The 22821-nt window shown below is 61.5% G+C and overlaps 3 protein-coding genes across 6 annotated transcripts in view; all 3 read right to left on the bottom strand.

Moving 5' to 3' along the window:
- The window catches only part of SSC5D (scavenger receptor cysteine rich family member with 5 domains), a 31443-nt gene extending 22957 nt beyond the window's left edge, over positions 1 to 8486 (bottom strand). The window contains exons 1-8 of one of the 4 annotated variants that reach the window (XM_054465500.2): positions 8299 to 8486; positions 7090 to 7116; positions 6445 to 6753; positions 6113 to 6226; positions 5589 to 5699; positions 4917 to 5225; positions 2037 to 2354; positions 1161 to 1334 (exon numbers count right to left, since the gene is read on the bottom strand). In XM_054465500.2, the coding sequence (XP_054321475.2) occupies positions 1161 to 1334; positions 2037 to 2354; positions 4917 to 5225; positions 5589 to 5699; positions 6113 to 6226; positions 6445 to 6753; positions 7090 to 7116; positions 8299 to 8323 (1387 nt within the window). In that variant the 5' untranslated portion in view covers positions 8324 to 8486. Of the gene's footprint in view, positions 1 to 1160; positions 1335 to 2036; positions 2355 to 4916; positions 5226 to 5588; positions 5700 to 6112; positions 6227 to 6444; positions 6754 to 7089; positions 7117 to 7889; positions 8042 to 8298 lie in introns of those variants that run through there. The other 3 variants (XM_063658509.1, XM_063658510.1, XM_063658511.1) reach the window with 3 other exon arrangements.
- Positions 8487 to 9318: 832 nt separating this feature from the next.
- Positions 9319 to 11734, bottom strand: NAT14 (N-acetyltransferase 14 (putative)). The gene is made up of 3 exons (XM_054465521.1): positions 11604 to 11734; positions 11102 to 11221; positions 9319 to 10476 (listed from the first exon to the last, which is right to left on the bottom strand). The coding sequence occupies exons 2-3, from the start codon at positions 11171 to 11173 to the stop codon at positions 9928 to 9930; spliced, it is 621 nt and encodes a 206-aa protein (XP_054321496.1). The 5' UTR covers positions 11174 to 11221; positions 11604 to 11734; the 3' UTR covers positions 9319 to 9927.
- A 762-nt stretch (positions 11735 to 12496) lies between these two features.
- Positions 12497 to 20097, bottom strand: ZNF628 (zinc finger protein 628). The gene is made up of 3 exons (XM_054465520.2): positions 19889 to 20097; positions 16801 to 16884; positions 12497 to 15692 (listed from the first exon to the last, which is right to left on the bottom strand). Exons 2-3 carry the CDS (start codon positions 16805 to 16807, stop codon positions 12502 to 12504), a joined length of 3198 nt encoding a protein of 1065 aa, XP_054321495.1. The 5' UTR covers positions 16808 to 16884; positions 19889 to 20097; the 3' UTR covers positions 12497 to 12501.
- Positions 20098 to 22821: the final 2724 nt, after the last annotated feature.

Genomic DNA, 22821 nt, shown 5'->3' with positions numbered 1-22821 from the left:
CAACCTGGACAATAGTGAGGCCCTGTCTCTACAAAAAAAAAAAAAAAAAAAAAATTAGCTGGGCTCGAGTGGCATGCAGCTGTGTTACCCAGGAGGCGGAGGTGGGAGGATCACTTGAGTCCAGCAGTTTGAGGCTGCAGGGAGCTGTGATTACACCACTGCACTCCAGCCTGGGCAACCAAGTGAGACCCTGTCTCTAAATAAATGTATAAAAGATTCCTGCCATGCTTCCCCCTCACTCCCTCTACCTCCTGCCTGGCCCTGGTGCTTCCTGTGTGGCCCTGTGTGGCACACCGTCCTCTTGAGAACCGTTAGTCACTATCTTTTTAGTGGCTGTCATCTCCTGAGCTCCTGGCCTCACCATACCTGGGTAATAATAACACCTATATTTTAAAACAACAGTCCTTTCAATACTCATGAAAGAGGCCAGGCGCAGTGGCTCACACCTCTAATCCCAGCACTTTGGGAGGCTGAGGCAGGCAGATGGTTTGGGCTCAGGAGTTCAAGACCAGCCTGGGCAACATGGCAAACCCCATCTCTGCAAAAAAATACAAAAAATTAGTAGTCCCAGCTACTTGGGAAGCTGAGGTGGGAGGATCACTTGAGCCTGCAGGTTGAGAGGTTGAGGCTTCAGTGAGCCATGATCACACCACTGCACTCCAGCCTGAGTGACAGAATTAGATCCAATCTCAAAAAAAAAAAAAATATATATATATATATATAGTGGAAAGGAGGCAGGCAGAACCATTGATCACATTTGCTAAAGAACCAGAGACTCTGGAAAGTAAAGGTAATGTTTGAGCAGGGCTGTTGCTTGAAGCTGGCCTTGAGTACCCCATGATGGATCCTACAGCCACACCATGCAGCTCGGGAATAGAGCAGACTCTTAGCCCAGCATCCTTTCTTTTATCCAGGACTGGCTACAGAATTTTGGGGGCTCGGTAAATGATGAAAGTCAGGACCCCTTGTTCAAGAATTATCACATGCTCCCAGATGTGACAGCAGAGCATTGAACCCAGCTCAATGTCCTGGGCGAGGCCCCTGTGCTCCTCTTCTCCACCTTTCTCTTTGCAAGAGGCCCCCCATGAGACAGTCTCAGAGCTGAGGGATGGAAACAGAAGGAAGGACCCTGTTTTCTTGGGGAGCATGGAGGGACTCACCGGCTTCCGGTCCAGGCTCCCAAAGGACAGTAGGGGAGGCTGGAGGAGGTGAAACGCCTGCTGTCCCTGGAGCCTGGCTCGTCATGGTGGATGGGGGCCTGGAGGCAGCCTCCCTGGGCGTGGAGTTGTTGCTGTCCGTGGGGGCCGTGGGAGGGACATAGCCTAAGGGCATGCCTGTGGAGCAGGGGGTAAGTGATTGCCACCCCCACACACCCTCCATCCCGGAGCCGGCACCCCCACCTCCTGCGTCATCCTTCCTCAGTCCTCTCAGCTGCACACGGAGATCTCTTCCTGCCAAACCTCCTCCCTAGACACAGCCCACGGCTTTCCACATCCCTGACCTGGGGAGAGGGGGTGTGAATGCGGAGCAACGGAAGAGAGAGAGCAGAGGGCATGGTAGCTTAGGGGTGACAGAGAAGCGGGGGGTGACCTTATGCAGAGGAGAAGGCTGGCTTCCGCCGGGGGCCAGAAGGCAGGGCCGGCCAGGGCTGCCACAGGGCTGAGGCTCATCCTCGCCTCTGTTTCCATTTGAGGCTGGATTGTTCTTGGCTGTGGGAGCGTCCTGTGCACTGCAGGATCCTAAGCAACACCCCTGGCCTCTAACCCCTGGGTGCCAGGAGCACCCCCACCGCCAGCTGTGACCATCAAAAATGTTTCCAAACACTGTCCAATGTCCCCTTGGGGGCAAAGCCACCCCCAGCTGAGAACCACTGACGCAGGGTGACGATTCAGAGGGGAATAAGATGGCGGAGTGGAAAGTCCGGACAGAGGGCAGGAAGGGTGCGCAGGGACCCACCCCCCCCCCCCAGCGGACTTGACCCTCCGCTCCAAGCACCACCACGCCCACCTCCCGGTCCTCCACCACAGCCCCCTCACCGTCACACACGGCCCCGGCGTCCTCGCGGTGGTGACAGTCATGCTGGCCCCAGGGCCGAGCTGGGCAGAATCGTAAGGCCGTCTCATTTCCCCGACACCGAAGGTCGTCCAGGATGATGGGTCCGGACCCCTCCCCAAAGAAGGCGCCCCCAGGGGCAGCCAGCGCCCCTCCGCAGCCCAGCTCCCGGCAGGCCACAGCGGCATCTCGCAGGTCCCAGGCGTCATCACACACTGACCCCCAGCGCCCCCCGTGCCAGACCTCCAGGCGGCCGGCGCACCCGTGGGGGCCATCGGCCAGGCGCAGCCGAGGTGCTGGGCCTGGAGAGTGGGAGAGGGAGCACAGGGCCAGGAAACGAGGGTGGATGAGCGGGGACTAAGTTATGCTCAGGCAGGCTGCAACCCCAAGGTGACTCTGGGAAGCAAATATTCCATCTTCACTATCCAAATGAGGAAAACGTTCCAAGACAGGAAGTCACTGGCCCAGAGTCCAACTCTGTTGCATCCCCCATATCCCTTGCCTCGGGGCGGTGAGGGCTGGGGATGCTGGGAGCTCTGGCTCTGGTCCCCTGGATCCACCTCCCCTTCCTGGCCCCTCCCATCCTAGAGAGCCGGATTGCCAAGTCTCAGCGCTACTAGCATTGGGCATCCTCCTTTATCATGGGGACCGTCCTGCACTGCATTCTCTACCCACCACGTGCCAGTGGCAACCCCTCCCCTAGCTGTGACAACCAAAAATGTCTCAAGACGTTGCCTGATGTCCTTTGGGGAGGAAGAGGATAAGAAAGCCCTCACTCCCTTGCCAGCTGAAAGCCACTAGTCTAGATATTAACCTCTTGCTGGCTTTAGGGTACATAGGGTACATTTCATTTTTTTATTTTTGGGGGGAGGGGATCTCACTATGTCACCCAGGCTGGAGTGCAATGGTGCAATCTTGGCTCACTGCAGCCTCGACCTCCTGGACCCAAGGAATCCTCCCTGCCTCAGCCTCTCCCAAGTAGCTGGGACTACAGGCATGCGCCACCATGCCCTGCTATTTTTTTTTATTTTATGTTTTGTAGGGAAAGGGTCTCACTATGTTGCCCAAACTGGTCTTGAACTCCTGGCCTCAAGAATCCTCGCAAAGCATGTGGGTTACAGGTGTGAGCCCGTAACCATGCCTGGCTCTTCGGGTACATTTCTGTTGGGGTAAGAGTTGAGTCATCACTGGAGGACTCTGGAGTCCCTGTCTCTGTGCCCCAACGAGGCAGGTGCAGAATCACCCCCAGTCACTGTTCTAGAGAAGAGCACAGAACTAGGGAGGAGTCTAACACACCTGTCTGCTTTTCCTCATCTGCAGACAGGGGAGGGGAGCGTCTCCCTCCCGGGGTTGCCATGAGAATTAAATCAGATGCTGGCGAAGCTCCCAGCTTCACCGGGCGCCTTAGTTCATTTGTTTCCTTTCTTGGCACCTTCACCCTCTCCTCTCCAGAGCCTCATCTTCCCTCCAGTGAACTCTGCTCTGAAGGTCCCACTTCTTCCCCCACAGCTTGTACACTAGGCACACAAAGGCACCACCCTCACCCCACACAAGCCTCTGCCTCTCACTCCTACTCTGACCTCCATGTCCCCACCACATCCCTACGGCCGACTGTGCAGTGGCACAGGTGTGGGGCGTGGGTCTATACAGACCCAGAAGGGTCAGCGGCTGGGGCTGGGGCTTGCTAGGCACCTGGGTCTTGGGCCATTTACGTCACCTCTCTGAGCCTCGGCCCCACATCTGTGAAGAGAGGGATGAGGATCCACCCCGTCAGGGCTGCGGGAGGCTCAGAGCGGCCCCAGGTAACGTGCACAGCACAGGGCCCAGCATACAGCAGAGACTTGGGTCAGCCTCTTTCTCTCTTCTCTTCCCCCTGGATACCCACTGATGTCAGCATTTCCTACCCGTCCTGGGCAGGCACCCAGCTTTGCCTGCAGCCCCTGTACTGTCCCCACCTCAGCGCTGATGAAACGCCAGGTGGGTGCCCTCCGCCTGCCGGCCTCCTACAGTCAATGGATCGGGCAGTCCAGCAGGGTGGGGCCTGGCCTTTCTCCTGTTGTTTCCAGGCCCTGCCATGGTGGTGTGTAAAGATTTGTGGAAGGAAAGAAAGGAAAGAGAAAGGGAAAGAGAGGGAGGAAGGAAGGAGAGGAGGAGGGAGGGAGTTCCTGAGCTCTCACCTAACACCCCCTCAACAGCTGTCTGCTGGGTTCTATCCCAGGTCCAAGGGGGATGGGAGAGGGGAGGGACCCCCCCGGGAGACAGCTAGACCCCCTGCCAAGGGGGTGTGTATGAGGGGAGGAGACCCCGCGCTGAGGGGGCATGAATGAGGGGAGATAGGGGCTCACCCGTGGGTGTCCCCACCCTGCCTGTCTCCCTCCATGCCCCCAAGTCACCGCCCTCCCTCCCTCCTTCCCACCAGCTCCCTTGAGGATGGGGAAGGAGCAGAGGTTGGCCACAGAGACAAGGGCTCTCCGAGAGGGTCCCCTGCTGTGGCCAGCCCAGTGGCAGAGGGCAGGCAGGGCTCCTTGCATTCCAGGACTTGGCTCAAGCCTGAGGCAGGCATTCTTAGCTCCATCGCTCCTTCAGGAAAACTGAGGCTTAAACAAACGGTCACTGGCCTAGGCCCCGGGACAGGGCTGAGCGCTAGCCCAAGCCCCAAGCCTGCTCCTCCTGTTCCTGGCAAGGAGAACAGCAGGAGCTGTGGAAGGAGGGGCTGGAGAGCGTGGTGAGTGGGCGCTGGGCATGCGGAGAGCAGGCGGGCAGGAGGCAGAGCTGGGAGCAGGCCCGCTGCAGCTTCCTGGAGGGGCAAGAGGGAGCTGAGGTCTGAGGAAGATAGGAGGGGGCCAGGCCCCGGCCCGACGTACCGGTGCAGACCAGCCCGGCATCCTCGCTGTGGTCACAGTTGCTCCGGCCCCAGGGGCTTCGGGGGCAGTCTCGGAGGGCCTGTTCTCCTCCTCCACACCCCACATCGTCCATCCACACGGGCCCTGCACCAGGCCCGAATCTGGCACCCCCGGGGGCAGCCAGCGCCCCACCACAGCCCAGTTCCCTGCAGGCCACAGCAGCGTCGCGCAGGTCCCAGCCGTCGTCACATACGGTGCCCCAGCGCCCGCCGTGCCAGACCTCCAGGCGTCCGGCGCACCTGTGGGGGCCAGAGACCAGGCGCAGCCGCTCTGTGGGGTGAGCAGGGAGGGGAAGGTGTGGCCAGTGAGAAATGATTCAAACACCCCTTCCTCGATTTTCACCTGGGGAAACAGGCCTGAGGGAGCGGTGGCCTGAGATCTGCCCGCCAGCAGCTCGTTAAGAGGTGAGTCCACGATCTGAGTGGGCCAGGACACCTAGGCCTCCTGACAGGGCAGGAAGAAGAGGGGAGACCAGGCCTGGCCATCTAAATCCCTGGGGGAGGGACGCGGGGAACACTGGGATCCTTCCAGGGCCCCGGCTAAGGAGAGGGCACCCACAGTTCCTCAGTTTGTCTGGGCCCCGGGCCTCACAGCAACCAGCCTTGGGGTCGGGGGAGCCTGCAGGGAGCTTACCTTGGCGGGGGGCTCCGGTCATCAGCAGAGGGGCCCGGGTGGACTTGGCCTGCTTGGGCCGGGGGCTCTTCTTCCGGGAGGTGTTCTGGGGGCTCCCAGCTGGGCGGGGGGCTGGGAGTGGAGACAGCCAGGGGTCAGGAGCTGAGCCCCTCATCCTTCCTCCCACCTGGGGGCCAGGCCTCCGTCTCTGAGGGTCTGAAGTGATGGAGGACTCCCTAGGCTATGAAGGAGACGGGGTGGGGCGGGCGGAGGGCAGTGTGTCCCCTGGGAGTTCATAGTGCAGAGGTCCCTCTCCCCTAGGCGGGAGCAGGAGGGCATGCTGGGTGGGGGTTGGCAGGGCAGTCCCTCTCCCCTTGGGGGGAGCAGGAGGGCACGCTGGGTGGGGGTTGGCAGGACAGTCCCTCTCCCCTTGGAAGGAGCAGGAGGGCACGCTGGGTGGGGGTTGGCAGGGCAGTCCCTCTCCCCTTGGAGGGAGCAGGAGGGTGTGCTGGGTGGGGATTGGCAGGGCAGTCCCCTGGGCTCACCATTTGTCACCAGGGGCTCCTCCGTGCTGGGGCTCAGCTCCACCAACAGCCCTGGCCAGGGAGCCCCATCCAGGGGAGATGTTGAATCGTCCCTGGAGTTAGCCACACGCTGACCTGCGGTGGGGGGCGGGGACAGAAGCTATGAGGAGAGGAGGGGAATCCAGGCCATTTGGGTCCCTGGAAGAGGGAGTGAGCCACCTGGCTTTGGAGGGGATGGGAGGTTGGGTGTCTCTGGACTGCTGCACGCTCAGACTTGCTGGGGCTAAGGACTTGGGGTTCCTGGGTCATCTCCAAAGGAGCTCCCCCTGAAGGAGCAGCCAGGGTGTCCTCACCTGCGCAGACTACTCCCGCGTCCTCCTCGTGGGAGCAGATGTGGGCCTTCCAGCCCCGGTGGTGGCAGAGGCCCAGCTGCCCCTCGTTGCCCCGGCAAGCCAGCTCGCTGAGCCACACAGGCCCTGCCCCCTCCCCGAAGAAGGCGCCTCCCGGGGCGGCCAGTGCCCCTCCGCAGCCCAGCTGCCGGCAGGCCACGGCGGCATCACGCAGGTCCCAGCCGTCATCACACACGGTGCCCCAGCGCCCACCATGCCAGACCTCCAGGCGGCCAGCGCACCCGTGGGGGCCATCGGCCAGGCGCAGGCGCTCTGAGGGTTGGAGGGATGGCTGTGACTGGGGAGGGGCATCCTGGGGGCCCCAGGGCCAGGGCGACTGTAGGGGCAGGGGGCTGTCCTGCAGGTACTGTCGGTAGGCCAGTGGCCCTGCTCACTGGCCCCTGAGCCCAGACTCCTGGGTGCTCAGAGAGATGCGGCCAAACACCTGGGGGGTTCCCGTGCGGAGCAGGGGCCAAAGTCACAGTGGAATTCGGGTGGGCCGGGGACCCAGTGGGGGTGAGGCCAGGCCTGGATGGGCAGGAGGGGGAGGCCTGGCGCTGGGTGGTGGCGGGGGGTGGGGGGGCAGATGGGAGGAGTCTGGGCACTTACCAACAGCCTGGATCCCCACCAGTGCCGCTGGAAGGGAGGGCAGAGGGTGAGGCAGAGTGAGGGGCAGGCTGGGGGTGGCCCTTTCTCCAGCGCAGTCCCCTCATCTTGAATACCCCAACGCGCACATACACACACACACACACACACACACACACACACACGGTCCTCACACCTCTGAACCAGAAACCACACACAGACACACACACACACACACACACACACAGAGACACACACACACACACGGTTCTCACACCTCTGAACCAGAAACCACACACACACACAGACACACACACACACACACACACACGGTCCTCACACCTCTGAACCAGAAACCACACACACACACACACACACACACACGGTCCTCACACCTCTGAACCAGAAACCACACACAGACACACACACACACACAGAGACACACACACACACACAGAGACACACACACACACACACACGGTCCTCACACCTCTGAACCAGAAACCACACACACACACACACAGACACACACACACACACAGACACACACACACACACAGAGACACACACACAGAGACACACACACACACACACACGGTCCTCACACCTCTGAACCAGAAACCACACACAGACACACACACAGACACACACACAGAGACACACACACACACACACACACACACATACACACACACGGTCCTCACACCTCTGAACCAGAAACCACACACAGACACACACACACACACACACACACACACGGTCCTCACACCTCTGAACCAGAAACCACACACAGACACACACACACACACACACGGTCCTCACACCTCTGAACCAGAAACCCCACTGCTGGGAGGCAGGACTCTGGACAGGGGCGGGCTGAGACGCAGGTCTCTGAGGCGGGTGGGGCTGCAGATGCCTGGCCCCTGAAGTCAGGGCTCGGGACCACGGCTTTGGCGCTCCCATATGGGCTTGGCTAAAGGTCAGATGTCTGGGAAATCCCCCGCAGGGTCAAGGCTGGGAGGCGGGCAGGGGGGCCGGCAGGGGGCAGGTCCCTTGGGCTTCTGGGTTGGCAGAAGGCTGGGCAGATCAGGCAGGGATCCTCAGAAGGGATGTCAGGGTATGCAGAGCACCAGTGACCAGTCCCGGAAGTTTGAGTCCCTAAACTGGACAAGCTAAGGGGTCAGAGGTGGGGGCCTAGGCCCCCTGAGTCCCCAAGGAGAACGGATCACTCACCAAGGAGGCAGGCCAAGACCCTCATGGTTGCAGCCAGGGCAGGGGATGGGGTGAAAGGGGAAGGAGAGCGGGAGAGAAGAGGAGGAGGCAGCTGGGGAGAGAGGGAGGGAGGGAAGCGCCTGCCGGAGGCGCCCAGGCCCGAGGAGGAGCAGGCAGGGCTGGATGCTTTGCCAGGAGGAAGAAAGAGGCTGCAGGGAGGCGGCAGGGGACGGGGGGGGGGAAGGAGGGGGCTGGCCGGCGGCTGAGGCATGGGGGGGAGGCGGGTGGCGGGCGGGAGGGAGGGTGTCCAACTGCAGACACCCACACGGGAGCCAGGCAGGCTCCAGCCAGCGAAGTGCTGTGCTCAGAGATGCTTAGGGGGTGGCCGGCTGCAGGAAGGCACAGGACAGGGGTTGGGGGACGTGTGCATGGGGAGGCAGCATGAGCGGGAGGGGGCGCCCACCTGCTGTCTCCTCTCTTGTCTGGTCAGGGAAATCCAGTGAGACCACTGCTAGGGTTGGGGGCTGGGCAGACCTGGGGCTCTTGGTGCACCAGCAAGAAGATTTGCAGCCAGACACCAGGAGGGACTTCCTGGGTTAGGAAAAGAGACTGAAAGACCCAGCCCTCCAGTCCTCCCACTCACTGGTAGATCTGAGTGTGAAGCCCCAGTCCCCAGCTGAGAGCAGAGGTTGAACTTCACTGTCCCAGAGGGAGCCGGGGTCGGGGGATAAGCAGCACAAGGGTCAAGGCTTGGGACGGGGAGGGCTCCACACTCTTCCACACACTCACACACACACACACCCCCCACTGCCTGCACACCAGGCAGCTGTGAGGCGGAAAAAATTCGGTAATGGGGAGCGTGACTCAGAAGGGCTGGCAGGGCCTGGGGCTGCCCCTGAGCTCACAGCCTCCCCTTCTCCCAGTCCAGCACCGCCCCACAACAATTAATGTTAACTGGGAAAAGGAGGAGCCAGACAGAAATGGGCGGGGGGGCGTCCGGAGACAGACTGGGAAAGGCATCAGAGAAGAGACAGGCACACAGCAGTTTCAGGCTTTATTAACAAACGGTGTAAAAAACCAGACGGATCTGGAGGAAGGGACGGGGCTGCCCGTCTCAGCTCTCAACCTTCCCAGAGAGGGGCCAGGCCTGGCAGCCCTGTGCACCGCGCCCCCTAAGCAGTCAACCTCGTCCCCTCCAAGGACAGGCATCTGACCCAATCCAGGTCCCAGGGAGGCGGAGTCGCAAACCCTAACTCTGGGGTGTATTCTGCTTGGCCTCCTCTCCCCCCCCCCCAAATAGCTCTCCCAGCCTGGGGCACGGACAGCACAGACTGCAGACATCACCCAGGGAGGTTTCTCAGTGCAGACAGAGCTGAGGTAGGGGTTGGACAGGTTGACCTCGAGAGGCCCCCTGAGGGCCAGAAAGGAAAAGGAGTCATTCCACTCTGAGAAGCTCAAACACTACAGACTTCACACTGCTGACAGGTGGACAGAGGCCAGGCTCCTCCCCTCGGCAGGCCTCTGTTTCTGGGCCCGAGGTGGCTGAGGACGCACTGAGGGAGCGCAGGTAAAAGTACCCGCACACAGTAGGCGCTCATCAGGTGCTGGCGCCCCTCCCTCCTCCCCTGCCCTGGCTGTCAGCCTGTAGCTTCACAGGTCTTTGCTGAATTCCCTCACCAACGTGTAGCCCAGGCAGCCCCAGCCCCCCTCGGCCTGGTAGCCGCAGCCCTCCAGCATCCCCGCCACCCCCCAGGCGGCCACAGCCACCGGGACCACGAGCCGGGCCCGGGGCTCCCCCATGCCCCCAGCCCAGGCCCGAGCCCGGGCCTCCGCAAAGGCCAGCAGCCTCCTGCCCACGCCTCGGCGGCGGTGCCAGCGAGAGACAGACAGGCGGGTGACCCGGGCCCCGTCCCCTGCATTTGTGCCAGGGGCCAGAGCCAGGACCCCACACACGTCACCGGAGCCCCGCACGGCCACCCAGGGGCCCCCCAGGCCACCCGGCGGAGGCAGCGAGCCCCATCGGGCCCGCAGGCCCAGCTTCACGGCGGCCACAGCCAGGAACACCGGCAGGAGGAGGGCCAGGGCGAAGGAAGCCAGGACAAATCGCAGGCCGCTGCTGGCCGCCGCCAGGAGGAGCAGGGCCGGCGGCCGTGTCAAGGCATGGAGGGCCACGCGGTTTTCCGTGTCCTTCACGCCGGCCTGTGGGCAGGAGGGGTGGCTCAGCCATCCAAAACGCTAGGGCCTCCTGGACAAAGAGAGGAGGCAGACCCTGCCCGGGGCGGGGTGAGGGCTCCCAAATGGGAAGGGAAGGCAGCACGGTCCGATGGTCAGTGTGGCACACTGGGTATGGAGTGAATGAATGAACGAGAGTGAATGATGGATGGATGAGTGAATTAGGAGCTGTGGGGGCACTCAATTCAGTAGCAATGCCACAGTGAGGCGCCAGGGAAGTAAGAACAGGGAGGGTGCCTCAGGCTGGAGTGGAGGCTGGAGGGAGGCTGCTGGGCTAGGTTGGGGTGCTGGGCTGTGCTTTGAAGAGTTGGGGTCGGAGGCACAGAGCTGGCTGTTGCACTGGCGTGCAGAGCCGACTGGAGATGGGAGACCAGGGAGGGCGTTGGTGCTGGTGTCCCAGTAGGGCTGGGGGGTGAGCCCCAGCTGCCACACCTGCTGTGGTTTTCAGCAGCAGGGCGGCTGAGGCTCAGGAGGAAAAGATCCCGCTCCAGGGGTCCAGGCTGGCTCAGGTGGGTGGGAGGGGGTGGCTGAATCCACTTGCAATGCCCCCATTGCAGCCACTCCCAGGCCTCCTGGGGCCCCTGCCTCTCACCTTTAGCATCTCCAGCACCAGGGGCTTCTCATCTTCCCTCATCTCCCGCACTGACAGGTGGCTGGGGGCCATGGCAGCCCCCAAGCCCCCGCCCCCCAGAAGGGAGCTGGCGTCGTGCACCTGGTGAGAACATAAGTAGGTCAGCGTCAGGGGGTCACCTCTGTCCCCAAAGCTCCCCCGAGGGGTGGGGAGCAGCAGCGGCACTTCCTAGATCAGGACACTGAGAACCCTCGGGGCCCACAAGCGAGGATCTCGGCAGGACAGGCGCCCCCCACAATACTCAGCGACCTTGCTAAAGTCTCCCGGGATCCCCCCTCCCCCGTGTTATTCAGCGATCTACACTCTTAAACGCGCTGTGGACGCCAACACTGCAGCACGGGGCGCCCTCCCAGGCACTGGGGTCCACGAACACCCTCCCCACATGCCAGAGAACAGACCACGCTCGCCCCCTCCCCCACAGTCGTCCCCGTCCCGCGCCACAAGAACAAGGACCAGCAAGCACCTGCACGGGTCGCCCTTGGTCCTTCGACAAGGTTTCGGGAGCGGGTCTGGAAAGGGGTCGCGGGCGGAAGTGACGTCAGACAGCGCGCGGTGGGGGCGGGGCGGCGCCCGCTCCGGCCCGTAGCAACCGTTGCTAAGCTCCCCGGAGGGCGGGCGGGGAGGAACCGAGCTGTGACCCTGCGGAGGGCCGGGAAGCGACCTCTCCTATCCCTAGAGAAGGAGCAACGGGGAAAGGGGATCTGGGGAAAAACGGGAGCGGAAGCCGGCAGGAGACGGGCGGCGGGCTGGGGACCAGCGCGAGCTCCCGCCCCACGTTCTCTCGTTGCTGAGCAACCTGAGCGCCCGGCGGCGACGCCAGCGGGTGGATTCTCATCCGTGCCGGGGCCTTCGCGGGAGGAGCCGGCCACGCTCAGCATCCTCCAGCCCAGCGGCGCCCGGCTCCCCCATCCCCAGGGACCCCATTTCACCCACGGGGCGCCCGGGGTCGCAGAACCCTCCCGCATAAGGATCCTCCTATTTCTTACACGAGGGGGGCAGCGGGGCGACCTACAGTAAACAAGTGGCACTCCCTGGAGTCTGATGCCACCACCTCTCCACTATAATGACCCCTGCATCCTTTTTTGGTTTCAGGACAGGGGAACTGAGCCCTACGTAGTGGCTGGCCCCAGGACGCAGAACAAGCCATCTGCGACCCAGGACGCAAGACTTAAAAGACTCCACGCTCCCAGGCGGGGGCTAGGACCACGACTTTGCCCCCTTCCCTCCCCCCAGGAAAACAAAACACAGGCGGGGAGACTCGGGTCTTTATTAGCAAGCCCAGCCTGCGGCACCCTGCCCCGCCCCGGCTGGCAGTGAGTCGGGGTCTCTGTGCGGGGAGGGAGGGGAATCACTGGCTCTCCTCAAAACGTGTGCACCAGCTGGACTGCGGGTAGAGTTTGGACAATCTGGATGGAGGGCAGGCCCTGAGGGGTCATAACACCAGGCCCAGCTCCTGCGGGGACCACTTGCACCATCTGGGAGGCTGGAGCCCCGGGGAGTCCCGCGGGGCCCGAGGCTGGGCCTGACGACGGTGGGGCCAGGAGCTGCAGCGTGGCGGTGCCTCCTCCAGTGTTGCCGCTGTCCAGCAGCTCAGTGGCTGGGGCGCTGCGGATGATGAGGAGTTTCTGTCCGGGTGGGCCGGTGGCAGGCGGCTCGGTCAGCCCAGGAGGAAGTGTTTCTACCTCCTGTACGCAGAGCCGAGTCTGCTCGCCATCGGCCCCGCTCAGCACCAGCACGCTCTGCAAGCCCTCGTCCGTCTGGAGTGTCTCAAAGAGGACATCCTGGACCACACCAGTGCTGGCCTCACCATCCCCCGCCTCCCCGGGGCCCGGGCCAGTGAGCAACTCCTCAGCTGCCCCGCTCTGAACAACCAGCAGGTTGGGTGCCTCAGTAGCCACAGCTCCCCCACTGGAATTGGAGAGCTGGCCGGCCACGGGCTGGAGCTGGACCGTGGTCACCTCCTGTGCTGGCTGGAGCTGGACCGTGGTTACTTCCTGTGCTGGCTGGAGCTGGACTGTGGTCACCTCCTGTGCTGGCTGGAGCTGGACCGTGGTTACTTCTTGGGCTGGCCGGAGGGGCTGGAGCTGCACCCCACTCATTTCCTGTGGCCCTGCCTCCCCACCCCCCACATTCTGCACAACGATGAGGCTCTGCCCTGCCCCGCTGGCCCCAGCGCTGGCCGCTCCCTGCACCCCTAGACCCCCAGGGCCTGGCAGCCAGACCACTCCCGCCCCCTGGCCCGCTTTCCCCACTGCCCGCGGGCCCTGCCTTGCACGGCCGCCCCCAGCCCCAGCACTGGAGGAGGGCAGCAGGATGAGCTTGGGAGGTGCGGGAGGGGGCGGAGGTGTAGGGGGCTGCACGCTGCTGGGGATCAGCTGGAGGCCCTGGGCAGTTTGCACCAGGAGGAACGTCTGAGAGTTGGGCGCTGCTGGCCCCAAGCTCGGGGCCTGGGCCGTGCCCCCCGCCACCTCGAGGGAGAGCGTGGCCTGGAGGTGGGGCAGGACGTGGACATCTTGGGTGGCTGGCGGGGCCCGGGCGGCAGCCAGTGGAGCAGGGGGCTGGGGGCCGGCGGCAGGGGCTGTGGTGCTGGGAGCCGTGTTGGCCGAGGCGTGCGTCCTCAGGTGCCGCTGCAGGTAGGCGGCCATAACGAAGCCGCGACCGCAGATGGGGCAGGAGAAGGGGCGCTCGGCCGAGTGCGTGCGCTGGTGCAGCAGCAGGTTGGAGGAGTGGGTGAAGGTCTTGGGGCAGAGCGGGCAGCGGAAGGGCCGCTCGCCCGTGTGCACGCGCTGGTGCTGCCGCAGGTTGGAGGTCTGCGCGAAACTCTTGCCGCAGACACCGCAGGCGTGGGGCCTCTCACCAGTGTGCACGTGGCGGTGGCGACGCAGGCACGACGTGTTGCGGAAGGCCTTGCCACACTCCCCGCAGGCGTAGGGCCGCTCGCCAGAGTGCAGCCGCAGGTGGTACTGGTAGTGGGACGACCATTTGAAGGTGAGGCCGCACTGGCCACAGGTAAATGCCCGCAGGCCCGTGTGCACGCGCTGGTGGATGGCCAGCAGGGAGGAGCGCTTGAAGGCCTTGCCGCACTCGCCGCACTGGTAGGGCCGCTCGCCCGTGTGGTCCCGCAGGTGGTAGCGCAGCCCGGAGGAGCCCTTGAAGGCCTTGCCGCACTCGGCACATTTGTAGGGCCGCTCCGCAGAAGCGGGGGCGGAGGGGGGTGGCGGCGGGGCGGGCGCGGCAGGTGCCAGCGGTTCCTGGGGGCAGGTCACCTCGGCAGCCTCAGCCTGCGGGGGCGGGCGCCCGGCCGCCGCCTCTTCCACGTGGCACTGCTGATGCGCCAGGAGGCTGGCCAGCTGCGGGAAGGAGCCGTCGCAGCTGCCGCAGCGGAATGCTTGCCCGCCGGCAGCCCCGTGGCTGTGCTGGTGGCGGGAGAGCCCAGCCACCGTCCGGAAGGACTTGCCGCAGGGCAGACAGGCAAAGCCAGGCGCGGGGGCGGCGGGGGGAGGAGGGGGCTGCGGCAGAGGGGACGGCGGCTGGTCGGCCTTGGGCGCCTCGGGGGGTGCCTCCTGGGGCTGGGGCGCCGCCTCGGGCCCGGGGCACGGCTGGTGCTCCAGGAGCAGCTCCTCGCTGCTGAATCCCTGCTCGCAGCCATCGCAGCGGTACACCAGCTCCACCGTGGTCTCCGCCGCCGCCAAAAAGAGCTCGGGCACCACGGGCGGGGGCGGGGGCGGCGGGGCGGGAGGCGCGGGCGGGCTGTGGGGCTGGAGGTGCCGCTGCAGGTAGGCGTCGCACACGAAGACCTTGCCGCCACCGCCACCGGGCTCCCGGGGCTGGGGGGGCGGGGCCGCGGGGGCGGCACCCGGGGCGGGGGCGGGGGCGGCGCCGTGGGTGCGCTGGTGCAGCAGCAGGTTGGAGGAGTGGGTGAAGGTCTTGGGGCAGAGCGCGCAACGGAAGGGCCGCTCGCCCGTGTGCACGCGCTGGTGCTGCCGCAGGTTGGTGCTCTGCGTGAAGCTCTTCCCGCAGACGCCACAGGTGTAGGGCCGCTCGCCGGTGTGCACGTGGCGGTGGCGCCGCAGGCTGGACGAGTTCTTGAAGGCCTTGGGGCAGTCCGGGCACGGGTAGGGGCGCTCGCCTGTATGCTGCCTTAGGTGGTACTGGTAGTGGGACGACCACTTGAAGGCCAGGCCGCACTGGCCGCAGATGAAGGCCCGCAGGCCGGTGTGCACGCTACGGTGGATCTGCAGCAGGGAGGAGCGCTTGAAGGCCTTGGGGCAGTCGGGGCACTGGTAGGGCCGCTCGCCCGTGTGGCCTCGCTGGTGGTAGAGCAGGGCCGAGGAGCCCTTGAAGGCCTTGGGGCAGTCTGGGCACTTGTAGGGCCGCTCGCCTGTGTGCGTGCGCTGGTGGTGCAGGAGCCGGGACGACCACCGGAATGACTTGCCACACTCCCCACATTCGTACTGGGCCGCCGGGGCGGGGGCCGCAGGGCCTGGCTTCTCCCCGGCCCCCTCCGCAGTAGAGGCCGGCGCCATGTCCGCGTGGGAGCCGACCATCACACCTGGGGGAGGGATTCTGGGTCAGCGGCTCACCCCCACACTGGATCATCTCAACCCAAAACCCACACACTGGCTCTTTAAGGGACAGGGACTACCTCCCCAGGTCACCCACTTTGCAGGGGACCTTCCTTAGGATTAGGGTCTCCAATGGTCCCAGTTTGCTTAGGACTTGAGCAGGTGCCAGTGATGCTGGACTTTCAGTGCTGAAATGGAAACTCTCCAGCAAACTGGTGGTCACCCTCCTTAGGAGGCTGGCCAGGTCTGAGAAGGCTGGGCCCCGCCTTCAAGAGAGCAAGCGCTGCCTTTAGGAGTCTGCTCCCTCCCTCTCCAGACAGGCAGGGTCCCTGAAGACCACACGCAGAGAGGCTCTGGCTCCGCTCCTTGCTGCTCTCCCTCTAAGACCTTATCCTCCATCTCGGCCTCAACACTCCTCCCACTGCCGTACCCTAAGCCTTTTCATGCTAACTAAAGCCTCCTCATGGGGCCAGGCACTGTGGCTCACGCCTGTAATCCCAGCACTTTGAAAGGCCGAGGCAGGCAGATCACCTGAGATCAGGAATTTGAGACCGGCCTGGCCAACATGGTGAAACCCTGTCTCTACTAAAAATACAAAAATTAGCCTGGTGTGATGGCGGGCGCCTGTAATCCCAGCTACTCAGGAGGCTGAGGCAGGAGAATTGCTTGAACACAGGAGGTGGAGGTTGCAGTGAGCAGCCTGGGCAATAGAGAGAGACTCCATCTCAAAAAAAAAAAAAAAAAAAAGGAAAAAAAAAAGTGTCCTCATGGTTTGAGCCTGGAACAACCTCTTCCCACCACCACAAAGCCTTCTAGGTCACTCCCGCTTGGGGCTCCAACTCCCCAAATCCTTAGACTCCGGCCCATCTACCATCCAGCCTGCCCTGCCGCCTCCAGCCAACCCACATCCTCACTCCCGCCTGACGCTGCACAAACGCTGCAGGTGGCCATGACAGGCACCCCCTTGCCTGGCCTCGCCTTACCTGGCCTCAGTCTCACTTTGCCTTCAAGCCCACGAAATCTGCGGCCCCCTCACCGTCACCCTCCCTGGCTCACGCTACATGTCTGTGGCTTATGCACTCCCCAGGTGACTACCTGACATGCTTCCTTCTCCTGAAACCTCCAGCCCCTCCTCTCCCCTCCTGTTCTTGGCAGGCAAGCCTGTCCTTGATCATGCCTCTGTGAAAATAAAAGCAATCAGACGTGAAGCTTCTCACATTCTGACCACGATACTAGTGGTTCTCAACTGGAACAAATTGTGCCTTCGACCCAGGGGACATCCGGCAATGCCTGGAGGCATTTTGGGTTATCTGTTAACTAGAGAGGCAAGTGCTCCTGGCATCTAGTGGGTGGAGGCCAGGGATGCTGCTCAACACCCTACAATTCACAGGACGGCCCCACAGCTGAGAACCATCCCATCCACAATGTCAGCAGTGCGAGGTCCAGAAACCCTGCACGATCCCTTCCCACAGGCCTGACCCAGTGCCCATGGACCCTGCCTTCCCACCCACATCCTCCACTTTTCCTCCTCTCCTGGACATTCCCATCTGCAGAACCAAGAATCTATGTCTCCCATCTTTAAAAACCAAAAAGCTCTTCACTCCACTTCCCTGTCCAGATGCAAACTCGTTTCCTCCATTCCTTTACAGCACAGCAACTCAAGTGTCAACCCGCTCTTTCTCAGCTCAAACCCCTTCAGTCCCACACTGGTGCCCCCACTCCATGGCCTCGGTGGCACGTGGCCCACAATGGCTCACTTGTCACTGGGTCCGTGGCCTGCCTCCCCCTGGCCTCCGGGATACCTCGCTCTCTCGCTGCCCTCCGTCACCTGTCACCCCATCTCAGTCCCCAGCTTGGTTCCTTCTCACCTCCCTGACTTCTAGATGTGGGAGCGCCCGGGGCTCCAGCGCCACTTGGTCCTCTGTCTGTCCTCTCTCCCTGGGAGCCCCCACCCACTCTCAGGACTCCACAGTCTATGAACAATGACTCCAGGCCTCCAGCTCTATGAGACCTACCCTCTGAATGCCACACCACCTGCTAGACTGTGCCATCTGGATGCCTCATTAGACACCTCAAACTTAACGTGCCCAAAATCTAACTATGGTCTTCTGCTCCTCGCCCCCAACTTCTACTCCACCCATAGCTTCTCCATCTCTGAAAATAGCAGCCGTATTCTTCCTCAGGCCAAAGGCTCCTCGCCTCCTCTCTCTCGATCACCCCTGTCCGCAGATTCCCCTTCCAGCCGGAACATATCTGAGATCTGGCCACTTCTCACAGGCCTCCACCTTGATCTGAGGCACCACTGTCTCTCTCCCAGGCAGCTGCGACAGCCTCCCCACGGATCTCCGTGTTTCCTCCCATGCCCTGCCCACCCGTCTGTTCCCAATACAGCAGCTGAAGCGAACCCATCAACAGGGAGGGCTGGGCATTGCATTCCTGTACTCAGAAATCTGCCACAGTTCTGGTCTTCAAGCCTGCCGACTTCCTGCAGCCTGTCCCCTCCCTGACTTGTCCTCCTGCTATCTCACTGGCCACCTGCCCCTGGTCACTCTGGACACCCAGGATGGCCAGGCAGTCCTGCTCCCACCTCAGGGCACCTGCCTAGAACCACCCCCTTCCTTTCCACCTGTGCCCGCCACTCGCTCTTTCACCTCTGAGTCTTCGCTGAAATCGCCTCTGCAAGGGCTTCCCTGACAGCCCTATTTAAATCCACAACCCCTTCCAACTCCCCATTCCCTTTTTCTGCCTTATTTTTTCCCCCACAGCAATTATCACCTTCAAATGTACTAGGATTCTCAGCCTCAGCAGTGCTGAGATGTGGGGCCAGACCATTCTCTGTTGAGGGCTGTCCTGTGCACTGTAGGGTGTTTAGCAGCAGCCCTGGCCCCTGGCCTCGACCCACTGGACGCCTGACATTGGCCTATGAAGCCCTCCTCTACACTGTCCACAAAGCTCACTCCTGCACCTCCAAGTCTTAGCCGCAGTGTCGCTCCTGGGGAGCACCGTTGCCCCCAGATGAGAACCGCTACTATACAACCAGTGTGCTTTCTGTTTTATTATGTCTCCCCATGGTACAATGTCAACGCCGGGAAAATAGGGGCTTCTGTCTGGTTCACTGTTGTATGCCATCCCAGTGCCTACAATAATGTCTGGCAGAGTGTGTGCTCAGTAAACAAGTTTTAAATGAATGAAGGCTAGGTATCGCCTTCAGACAAGCTACAAGAACTTCTTGGTTTTTTTTTGGAGACAGGGTCTCGCTCTGTCACCGAGGCTGGAGTGCAGTGGCGCGATCTCGGCTCACTGCAACCTCCGTCTCCCGGGTTCAAGCGATTCTCCTGCCTCAGCCTCCGAGTAGCTGGGATTACAGGTGCACACCACCACGCCCGGTTACTTTTTATATTTTTAGTAGAGACGGGGTTTCACCATATTGCCTGGGCTGGTCTTGAACTCCTGGCCTCAAGTGATCCGCTCGCCTCGGCCTCCCAAAGTGCTGGGATTACAGGCGTGAGCCACCGCGCCTAGCCAAGAACTTCCTTTTTAAAAGATAAGTGTATCCTTTAATATGTAAGCAGGTTAGATCGCGCCACTGCACTCCAGCCTGGGCAACGGAGCAAGACTCCGTCTCCAAAAAAAAAAAACCTACTGATGCTAAGAAGCTGCATGTGCCTTTGAGAAGGCCGAGCATCTCCTTAAAGGAGATATCCGTGCCCTGAAAGATTTCGGGGTCTCATTTAGCAAGAGGGCATCCCCTTTAAAAGGCCGCGCCACACCCTTTCAGCAGGCTGGACCTCCCCTTTAAGGGGATGCTACCACTGCAGACCCATCTCCACCTTTGTTGAGCTAAACTGGGGATCGCTTTGAAGCAACCAGGACTCAGGAAATTTTGCTTCAATGTCTGAGAAACGGTCACTGGCCTTTAATGAGATAAACGCCTTTTAGGGGAAAAACATTGTTTGAAGTCAGAAAGCTCCTGTAAAAATGCAAAGCCTGACCCGCCCTCTCAATGCAGCCCCTTGCCCTTTAAGAGGGCGGAGCCGGCCTAGCGGGCAAAAGTCGGCGGTGAAATAGCGACTCCCCTTTAAGGTACCCCTTCCGGTTTCACGCCCCCCCCCTCCACCCCCCCCCCCGCAACGTCTCCGCCCTCCGGTCCCTCCCCCCACCCCCACCCCCTCCGCTCTCTCACCTGCGGCCCCAATCGGGGGAACGAGGGTGGCAGCCCCAGGACCTTCCCGCGGGGGTCGACGGGAAGGTGGGGCCCCGGCAGCGGCGGTGCAGCTGTGGGGGCCGGGGAGGGGGGGCAGGGGCGCACTCCCTCCCAACGGCCCCCGGCGCGAGGCACCCAACCTTTATCGGCGGTCTCTCGCGCACACAAACCCCGACGTCGCCGTTGGCGCGTCACGACGCACGTACGCCGAGCTCCCACCCCCGGACCCTCCCATTGGCTGTCCGAGGCCCCGTCGAGCTCAGGCGCAGGCGATGCGCGGCATCCTGGGAGTTGTAGTTCTCCCTGTTGTGGTCCCGGACTCCAGCTGTCAGGTGTTGGGGGCCGAGGCCCCGGTGAGCCCAAGGCCAGGGACGGCCAGCTCGAGACGCGGGGTTGCAAGTTCCCCTTTATTAGTCCCGATTCCCTCTCATCTGCAGAAAAATCCTTCCATGCACCACGGTTGTACAAAAATCCCTCCCGTGAAGCGGGCCCCGCCCCCAGGGTGTAATCGCTCCAGCGGGAAACAGAGGCCTGGAGCGCTTCCAGTCTCTCGGTAGAGCCACGTGCTCAGGATTTTCGGGCGTGTGCTTCGTGCACGCTCATCCAGACGCTGCAGAAACCTGGTTCCTGCTGGGCAAAGGTCCGTTCAAGGAGGCTGGAATCCAGAGACTCCTTATGGGGCCTAGGGTTTTAGTGGGAGACCGAGCTGCTCCAGAGCCCCTTTCCACGCTCAATCCCCGCCCAACCCAGCGTTCCAGCCACATTGGCTTTTCTGAGGGTCATTCAACGCAGTTTCTCATCCAGAGCACTAGTGCCATTTGGGATGGATTCATTGCAGCGGGGACTGTCCTACACACTGTAGGGTGTGAGCAGTATCCCTGGCCCCCACTCACTAGATGCAGGTAGCATCCCCAGTCCCGCTCCACACACCCCTTAGGAGAGCTCAGAATATCTCCAGATAGAGATATTCGCGGTGGCTCACACCTGTAATCCCGGCACTTTGGGAGGCTGAGGCAGGCAGATCACTTGAGGTCAAGAGTTCAAGACCAGCCTGGCCAACATGGTGAAACCCCGTCTCTACTAAAAATACAAAAATTAGCCGGGCATGGTGGCAGGCGCCTGTAATCCCAGCTACTCAGGAGGCTGAGGCAAGAGGATCGCTTGAGCCCAGGAGTCGGAGATTGCAGTGAGCCAAGATCGTGCCACTGCACTCCAGCCTGGGTGACAGAGTGAGACTCTGTTAAAAAAAAAACACAAACAAAAAGAATATCTCCAGGCATTGCCAAATGTTCACTAGTTGAGAGCCACTGCTCAAAGGCAGTCCCCTCAGCCTAAAGACCATTCTGTATGCTGTTTCTCAGGCCAGAAGGCCCTTCTGCCCTTAACCCATCCCTGCCCAGCAAGATCCCACTGGAAAGCCTCCTGTGCTAGGTGGTGTCCCTGTTACATGCTCAGCGATATTTATCTATGTCCCATGACAGCGAGGACCTTTCGTGTCTTTGCTGCCCAGGTATTCCAAACAACCAGCATGGGCCCTGATGGAGAAGCAGACGGTACTTGTTTGTTGAATGAGTGGATTTTTCCAGTCTCCCACACCGTTTCCCAAGTCCACAAGCAGGCCAGAACTCAGGGCTGATCTGTGCTGATGTGAACCCACCCCTACCTTACAGGGTCTTGGTGGTGATGTCTCCGTGCATTCGTGCGTGTAAAAACCCTTGGCATCCAGCTCAGCCCAACATTCCTTTCACGTCAGCATTAACCACACAAAGCGGCTGCCATGTGGGGTGGGGACATGGACGGGAATGCACTGCCTACCTGGCTGCCCGGCCAGGAAAGCCCAGAGGTGCGGATCCCACTTCCGTCCCCCTTGCCTCGGGCCATTTTGGTCTCTGCAATAGTGAAAGGGGCCCTCAGCTCAGCCCCCCTCATTTACCTGCCCACCCAGAGTCATTACAAAAGGGATGGGACACCCAGCCTGGGCAGTATAGCAAGACCTCATTTCTACAAAAAATAAGCTTCATGTAGTGCACATGCCTGTAGTCCCAGCTACTCAGGAAGCTGAGGTGAGAGGATCGCTTGAGCCTGGGAGGTTAAGTCTGCAGTGAACCGAGATTGTACCACTGCACTCCAGCCTGGACAATAAGCGAGACCCTCTCTCAAAAAAAAAGAAAGAAAGAGAGATTGGCATGGCTAAGACTGGCTCTTACTCTCCTTAACATTCCCCACTTTGCAGCCAGAAGGTGAACAAAGGTTTTGAAGTCAATGGCCTTGGGCAACCTGCTGTCTCTGAAAAGGTGGTGTGGATTCAACAGGTTTGTTTTCAGAACAGCCTCGTAGCCCCTTGGAGACAGTGACGGGAGGAAACTCAGGTCAGCCTTGTGTCCAACACTTTCCTGGCCAAGGAGGAGTCTCAGGGACCTAGATGGGGAGGTGGGGTTGTCCCCCAACCCCCTGGAACATCTGTGTAGCCCTTCAAGGGATGTTGTCAGGTCCCTCATGCTGACAAGTAAACAGAATCAGCTGGGTGCAGTGGCTCACGCCTGTAATCCCAAGCCTTTGGGAGGCCGAGGCAGGCAGATCACAAGGTCAGGAGTTCGAGACCAGCTTGGCCAGCGTGGTGAACCCCCCCCCCCCCACTAAAAATACAAAAATCAGCCGGGCATGGTGGCATGTGCCTGTAGTCCCAGCTACTCAGGAGGCTGAGGCAGGAGAATTGCTTGAACCCGGGAGGCGGAGGTTTGCAGTGAGCCAAGATCGTGCCACAGCACTCCAGCCTGGGCGACAGAGCGAGACTCCATCTCAAACAAACAAACAGACAAAAACAGAATCAAATAGCCAAAAACATGGATAAGATCACACAGAATCCTCAGCTACAGCTGTTCCAGGCCCAGCAGCGCTCCCACCCACAGTCC

This window comes from Pongo pygmaeus, chromosome 20 (assembly GCF_028885625.2).
Source record: "Pongo pygmaeus isolate AG05252 chromosome 20, NHGRI_mPonPyg2-v2.0_pri, whole genome shotgun sequence".
NCBI lineage: Eukaryota > Metazoa > Chordata > Mammalia > Primates > Hominidae > Pongo > Pongo pygmaeus.
The sequence above is the reverse complement of the archived record's forward strand: the minus strand, read 5'-3'. Positions and strand labels throughout refer to the sequence as shown.

What these genes read in the sequence shown, in the direction of transcription:
- NAT14 (XM_054465521.1), bottom strand. Translation starts at nt 11,173, where the DNA reads ATGGCCCCCAGCCACCTGTCAGTGCGGGAGATGAGGGAAGATGAGAAG. An exon ending in TGGTGCTGGAGATGCTAAAG is followed by an intron (nt 10,477 to 11,101) that starts GTGAGAGGCAGG and finishes TCCTGCCCACAG; the next exon opens with GCCGGCGTGAAGGACACGGA.